This window comes from Triticum urartu, chromosome 3A (genome assembly GCF_056163025.1).
Source record: "Triticum urartu cultivar PI428250 chromosome 3A, HENAU_Tu73, whole genome shotgun sequence".
Lineage (NCBI taxonomy): Eukaryota > Viridiplantae > Streptophyta > Magnoliopsida > Poales > Poaceae > Triticum > Triticum urartu.
The window spans coordinates 380,433,515-380,441,215 of record NC_141875.1 but is presented as its reverse complement, the minus strand read 5'-3'; the positions used below and the strand labels follow the sequence as shown (position 1 = coordinate 380,441,215).

At 48.3% G+C, this 7,701-nt stretch overlaps 1 protein-coding gene across 2 annotated transcripts; it reads left to right on the top strand.

The window, feature by feature from the left end:
• The first annotated feature begins 4,816 nt into the window (after positions 1 to 4,816).
• On the top strand, positions 4,817 to 7,244 carry LOC125544043 (uncharacterized). 2 transcript variants are annotated; one of them, XM_048707579.2, is made up of 3 exons: positions 4,817 to 4,870; positions 5,611 to 6,240; positions 6,810 to 7,244. In XM_048707579.2, the coding sequence occupies exons 2-3, from the start codon at positions 5,693 to 5,695 to the stop codon at positions 6,877 to 6,879; spliced, it is 618 nt and encodes a 205-aa protein (XP_048563536.1). In that variant the 5' UTR covers positions 4,817 to 4,870; positions 5,611 to 5,692; the 3' UTR covers positions 6,880 to 7,244. The 2 variants fall into 2 exon arrangements, with proteins under 2 accessions (XP_048563536.1, XP_087403283.1); XM_087547157.1 differs by having other exon boundaries at positions 4,833 to 4,938.
• The last annotated feature ends 457 nt before the right edge of the window (positions 7,245 to 7,701 follow it).

The following is a 7,701-nucleotide window of genomic DNA, read 5'->3' as shown; positions in this document are numbered from 1 at the left end:
GGGTTCATCCGCGAAAATTTTGGGGATGGCCACATATTTATAGGTAGAGGGAGCTAGGGGAGTCCAAATGAGGTGCGGTTTTCGGCCATGCGATTGTGATCGAACGACCGAGATGATGGAGAGGGTTTTGGTGGGTTTTGGGCCAAATTGGAAGGGTGTTGGGCTGCAACACACACGAGGCCTTTTCGGTCCCTCGGTTAACCGTTGGAGTATCAAACGAAGTCCAAATGGTACGAAACTTGACAGGCGGTCTACTGGTAGTAAACCAAGGCCGCTTGGCAAGTCTCGGTCCAATCCGGAAATGTTTAATCCACACACACGAAAGAAAGCTAGAAATGACCACCGGAGGAGAACGAAGCGCCGGAATGCAAAACGGGCAACGGGGAAAATGCTCGAATGCAAGAGACGAACATGTATGCAAATGAAATGCACATGATGACATGATATGCAATGCATGACACGCAAGCAATGACAACGCAACAACATCGAATAACTGCACGACACCTGGCACATCGGTCACGGGGCGTTACAACACTCCACCACTACGAGAGGATCTCGTCCCGAGATCTAGAATGGCACCGGAGGGGAAAACGGAAGAGAAAGAGAAGAGGTAAAACTAAGTTGCTCCTTTGACAAACGAGTGAAACCAAAGAACCTTGCGAGGTTGAACAAATTGAAGAAAAGAATACAAGAAAGGTGAACAATGTCGAAAACACTCCGTTAGCAAGGAGGGACAAAGAACATTGCGAAAAACCTCGAGGTTGAATGGCAAGATATATATTGAAAGCACTCCTGTTAAGAAGTTATGCAAGACTTGATACGGTGAAAAGAACTTGATCAGAGGACATGACACTCCGGTTAAATGGATAGGCATGAAAAAAAAGCATGATCTTTGGCGAATGGGATGATGGGTTGACAAGAGCAACATCACCAAGCTTCCGGAACGAAAGAAATAGAAGATAGATAATTGAAATAGGAGAATGGAGAAGAAAATGCCAACTTCTACCACAAAAGAGCTTGAAAAGGCATCTTTAGAAGAAGGGTCGAGCGGAGTTGTTGGAAAACCAACAATGAAAGGAAAAGCTTGATATGGACTTATAGAAGACATCTCAAAATTATGAGGTGACATCGCCACTAACGGGAACAAGATTGGATAAGAACAAAGAGAGGAGAAACTATTTCACCGGGAGGATAAAGAAGAACTTGGATCATTTATAAGCACCATAATTAACAACAATCCTTAGGGAAGGCTTTAGGTGAAATATAACCCAAGATAGCTCCAATGACGAGATTGATGGATTACAATCGCCACTTCACACAATTCATGAATAAAGCATTACATCATCCAAATACAATCAAGGTCCGACTACGGAACCAAAATAAAAGAAGAACCCCAAATGCGACAAAGGTCCCCGATCGACCCCAACTGGGCTCCACTACTGATCAACTAGAATGAAAACAACACAAAGGACAAGATCTTCATCGAGCTCCTCCTGAGCTCAGTTGCGTCATCTGAACGGACTCATCGGCACCTGCAAACTGGTTTTGGAAGTATCTGTGAGTCACGGGGACTCAGCAATCTCGCACCCTCGCGATCAAGACTATTTAAGCTTATGGGTAAGGTAAAAGTATGAGGTGGAGCTGCAGCAAGTGACTAGCATATATGGTGGCTAACATACGCAGAAGAGAGCAAGAAGAGAAGGCAAAGCACGGTCGATAAAAGTATGATCAAGAAGTGATCCTAAACCAACCTACGTCAAGCATAACTCCAACAACCGTGTTCACTTCCCGGACTCTGCCGGAAAGAGACCAACACGGTTACACACGCTGCTGATTCATTTTAATTAAGGTCAAGTTCAGGTTTTCTACAACCGGATGTTAACAAATTCTCATCTGCCCATAACCGTGGGCACGGCTTTCGAAAGTTCAAATCCCTGCAGGGTGTTCCAACTTAGCCCATCACAAGCTCTCACGGTCAACGAAGGAATAGACCTCCTCCTGAGACATTCCGATCAGACTCGGTATCCCGGTACAACAAGACATTTCGACAGGGTAAACTAAACCAGCAACACCGCCCGATGCGCCGACATCCTGATGGGAGCTGCACATATCTCGTTCTCAGGGCAACACCGGATAGGTCAAGCTACGAGTAAAAGTGGAGCAGGACGGAGCGGTACGGAACGGGCGCGGTGTTTGGATGGACGCGCGGGTGGATCTGATCCCGCTTCGCGGATCTCGCCGGAGACGGGGGAGACGGTTGGAGAGGCGGCGGGGTCGCGGCTCGGCGAACGGCGGCGGTGCTGGAGGAGAGCCGGGCGCGGCGGCGTAGGAGCAAGTGCAGCGGCGGCGAAGCAAGTGCGGCGGCGCGGGGAGGCGCAAGGCGGCGGCGGGATGCGCGGGGCGGCGGCGCATCGGCGGGGCGGCGGCGCAGGCGGCCGGCGGGAGGCGCGCGGTCTCGGGCGCGCGTGGCAGGCGCGTGGACGGCGGCGCGGGGCGCCGGGCCGGGAGGGCCGAGCGCGGGCCGCGGCGGGCCTCGGTGGCACGCGGGCGAGGAGAGAGAGAAAGAGAGAGAGAGAGAGAGAGAGAGAGACGGCGCCACATGGCGAGTGGTGGTTGGCTGCGGAGGCGGCTGAGGCCGACGTGGCGCGACGCCATAGGTCGGAGCAACGTGGAGGGGCGCGGTGGACACGTCCGGTGCGGCGTGGACGCGTCCGGCGGCGCGAGAGGAGTTTTAGGGTTCATCCGCGAAAATTTCGGGGATGGCCACATATTTATAGGTAGAGGGAGCTAGGGGAGTCCAAATGAGGTGCGGTTTTCGGCCACGCGATCGTGATCGAACGACCGAGATGATGGAGAGGGTTTTGGTGGGTTTTGGGCCAAATTGGAAGGGTGTTGGGCTGCAACACACACGAGGCCTTTTCGGTCCCTCGGTTAACCGTTGGAGTATCAAACGAAGTCCAAATGGTACGAAACTTGACAGGCGGTCTACTGGTAGTAAACCAAGGCCGCTTGGCAAGTATCGGTCCAATCCGGAAATGTTTAATCCCCACACACGAAAGAAAGCTAGAAATGACCACCGGAGGAGAACGAAGCGCCGGAATGCAAAACGGACAACGGGGAAAATGCTCGAATGCAAGAGACGAACATGTATGCAAATGAAATGCACATGATGACATGATATGCAATGCATGACACGCAAGCAATGACAACGCAACAACATCGAATAACTGCACGACACCTGGCACATCGGTCACGGGGCGTTACACTCGTCTTCGGTGGCCCTAGGGCCATGGGGACGCGGTGGATCCTGCCAAGGGTCGGCGGGAGGGCTCCGTTTTCAGTCGTTTTTTCCTGTCCTGTTAGGGTTTGTGTCATGCTCAGGAAGGCGAGACAGCGGGGGCTTTCTGAAGATGGAATAAAGGTCTCCCCGCCTAGCCCCCATTCCTGCGGTGCATCTAGTATCGTTGGTGGGCGTGTGGAGGTGTGTCTCCAGCGGATCTATTTTTGGTGGATTTGCTCGGATCTCGTCGTTGTTCGTCTATGTTCGTGTGTCTTCGTGTTGAATCCTTCCAACCTGCGTTATTCTTCATCGGCGGTTGTTGTTCTGGTGCGCTGGTCCTATGGGGCCTTAGCACGACGACTTCTCGACTGTCTACTACAACAAGTTGTGCCCGACTCCGGTGATGGAGGGGTGATGACGGCAGAGCGCCTTCAGCTTGCTTTAGTGCTTGTAGTCGTCGCTAGATGGTCTACGGATCTGGATGTAATTTTTATTTCTGGTGTTCGTTGTACTGCCATGATTGAAGATGAATAGATTGGAAGTTTTTCAAAAGAAAAAACTTTGGACGAGGGCCCGAACCTAAACGATCGTCTCCAGTGCAAGTCTCACTAGGACAGAACAGCACCAACTGCCGCTGAGGTCCCGTCTCTTTTCCTACTCCAACCTCCTCCCCTCTTATTTTTTCCTTACAATCGGTTTCCACTTCTCTCCTCACCTCGCATCCTCCAACCAGGCTCAGATCCGATAGCCCCCCCGCCCCTCCATAGCCGCCAAGTCGCTCCTCCTTCTCCAAAAAAGAAAGCTAGAGTTTCTGCCTCTCGCCGGCGCCGCCGCAGATCCTTCTCGTCTCCGGTGGCCCTAAGTCCGTGGGGACGTGGTGGATCCTGCCAAGGGTCGGCGAAAGGGCTCCGTTTTCAGTCGTTTTTTCCTGTTTTGTTAGGGTTTGTGTCATGCTCAGGAAGGCGAGACGGCGGCGGCTTTCTGAAGATGGAATAAAGGTCTCCCCGCCTAGCCCCCGTTCCGGCGGTGCATCTAGCATCGTTGGTGGGCGTGTGGAGGTGTGTCTCCGGCGGATCTATCTTTGGTGGATTTGCTCGGATCTCGTCGTTGTTCGTCTATGTTCGTGTGTCTTCGTGTTGAATCCTTCCAACCTGCGTTATTCTTCATCGGCGGCGGTTGCTGTTCTGGTGCGCTGGTCCTATGGGGCCTTAGCACGACGACTTCTCGACTGTCTACTACAACAAGTTGTGCCCGACTTCGATGATGGAGAAGTGATGACGACAGAGCGCCTTCGACTTGCTTTAGTGCTTGTAGTCATCGCTAGATTGTTTATGGATCTAGATGTAATTTTTATTTCTGGTGTTCGAAGTTTTTCGAAAGAAAAAACTTTGGACGAGGGCCCGAACCTAAACGATCGGCTCCAGCGCAAGTCTCACTAGGACAGAACAGCACCAACTGCCGCTGAGGTCCCGTCTCTTTTCGTGCTCCATCTTAATTTTTTCCCTGCAATCAGGCTCAGATCCGATACCCCCGCCCCCCCCCCCCCCCCCCCCCCCCCCCGCGCCCAATCGGAATGTAGCTCTTCCCCAGGTCCGATCCGTTCAGCCGGAGCATTTTATTCGCCCACTGATTTAAACTTTCCAGACTCTCTTCCCCAGGTCCGATCCGTTCAGCCGGAGCATTTTATTCGCCCACTGATTTAAACTTTCCAGACTTCTTTTTTGGATCCGAGTCGTGCCGGTCCTTAGTTTGGTTCTTCAGGTGTATGCGTTAGTGGGATCTTAGCTCGGTGCTGCGGATTTGCGGGAACATATCTTGTTGGGATTAGCTCATTATGAACTTGTTGTCAATCTGTATTTGCAGTTTCTTTATGTTTTTTTTAATCTCTTTAGAAGTATGTTAGAGTGTGCGCTCCGGTTCACTGCATTTTTCGCATGGGATTGGCGGATTAGGTATGGCATATGTGTGGTACGAGTGAATCAAGAGCCCTTTAGGCTTCGATGCAGTTTGGGAGTACATTAGGCATGTGATCATGTTTAGGTGAACTCTTCAATTATTTGCTCAGCTAAAACTGGAGCGGTTGGATATAATTGGGAACCTTATCTGTTTCTTGATTGCATAGTAACCAACGAAGGGCCAAGACAAGAATGCCTGCGGCAGTAGAGATATCCATGCCCTGTTGACTGACATGGTAGAATTTATGTCATTGACTACTAGACAAAGCGATGTGCGGCTCATATTCTGCTACTGATTTACATTCATGAGACGGCAGTGTATATCTCCATTGCAAGTATAGTGAGCATTGAATCTGATTTTGCTTTCCCTTGCAGAACAATAGACTAGTCAATGAAGGGGAGGTTTATTAAGCAGAGCAGAAGAATATAGTTAATGGTTCCTGGATGAGAAGTGGAAATGCTACTGGCTGTGGAAGGAGGAGGTTTTTTCTCATCGTCAGCTTCAGGATACAGTCATGGTCTCGCTCTTTTGCTGCTTGGACGGAAAGAAGAAGAGAAGCCTGTCAAGGTATCACCATGGAGTCAGTACCGACTAGTCGATGGGGAAGCTGAGCATGTTTGTCATCTGGCTTCCACGAAAAACCAAGCTCCCCGTAAATGTGCTCCCTTCATCTGCTTCGGTAGCACTGCTTTGGAGCTCGAAGGGGCGTCTCCTCCGAAACTGAGTTCAAGCAACACTTTGGACTCTTTGGAGGAGCCATCCCGTTCAACAAAGAAGAAGGTTACCACTAATGGTTCCATAACTGGAGATGAGAGAAAAGGTTGTCTTAAGAGCAACTCAAAAAGGGATTCGTCAGAGCACTGTATAGTGGTGAGTGAAGGTGAAGAACCACGTGAGTCACTGGAAGAGGTGCAAACCTTGAAATCTGGTATGGAACGGAGAAAAGTTCAATGGACTGATACATGTGGAAAGGAGCTTTTTGAGATAAGGGAATTCGAAGCCAGGTACAATCTGAAAATTATATTCCCTTCTTTCATCATTACCAGCACAGAAATAGTATATTGTCGTTCGTCTATTTGTAGATTATAAATTTTAGCACATTTCTAGAAGCAGTTCACTATTAGTGCTATAAGTTGTCTGCTTTGGTGGAGTTGAACTTTGCTACTCCCTCTGATCCATATTAATTGGCGCAGCTTTAGTACAACTTTAAAGTTGTGTCAAAAATATGGATCGGAGGGAGTATCAAGTATCGTACATCAACTATCTCAAAAGTGCTTCCACCTTTGTTCTGATTTACACTCATTTATTCATATGATGCACCTCCTCCATGTTGATAGAGCTGATAGGTATTTATGTGTGTTTGTTTGAATTAATGTGAAGGTCAGTTTACTACTTTAATTGTTAATTGCAACCTTTTCAAGTTTATTGATTCTCTAACTGCAATCTGTATTGAGCATGAGTCCAGAAACGTGCTTTATTGTTTTGTTGCGTTACAAGTCTTGTACCCACTGGTTGTTACTTGTTATAGCCATAATATTTTGTAAGTACTGAATGATTATGTTTCTTTCAACAGTGATGGAAGTTTGTCAGATGATGAACTGGAAAATGAGGGTTTCAGGAAATGTGAGTGTGTGATTCAGTAGATTTTTCATCTGCCAATTGAAACGATGGATAGCTGCAGCTTTTCTGCTAGGATATGCTTATACTGGCAACTTCTCAACAATCTGGGTGATACCTGTGGCTTGAAGTTAAACAAGCAAAGGATGATCCTATATGTCTGCTTTCCTGTTAGCTAGCTTGCACGGTAGGGTTGCAGTTTTGATGCCCGCTGTATCATATCAAGATTTGACCCATTTATTTATTTTCGCCTTCTTTTCCTTCCTCTGTGTTCACATGCTCCAGGTTGTAACATATAAGGCTGCTAGTAAGTGTTTTCAGTTCCAGGGATGTTGATTCCTGCCATCTTTGCTTTGCTTTGCTCCTCACATGTTAAGTGATGCCCTGTTAACTCTTTTCCTGTCAAGATGCTATTATCATTTGTTGATGATGGCTATTATTGTTAACTCTTCGTATGAAAGGTTTCTCGCCCAAGTGGATATCTTGGATGAAGTCTTTTGTCCGAGGAGGAAGTGTAGCTATAAAGGCAAACGATGATGTAAGACCTTATGTTCAAACGAAGAAGGGTCTTCGACAGGACGATCCCCTATTCATTAGGCTCTTCAACATCATATATGACATGTTGGCCGTTCTAATTGCTAAAGCCAAAGTATGCTGACGATAAGATTAATTTGCATGAGAGTTATTCTGTTTTGGACATGCCCAAGCTATGGAGAATCAATACACTGAGATTTTTGGTTGTGCCTCCGATGAATTTCTATTTACGATTTTGGTATTCCTTTTCAAAACTTACAAATGCTGAATGGAAAAGGGTGTTAGAACGGTCCGAGAAAAGACTTTGTAGTTAG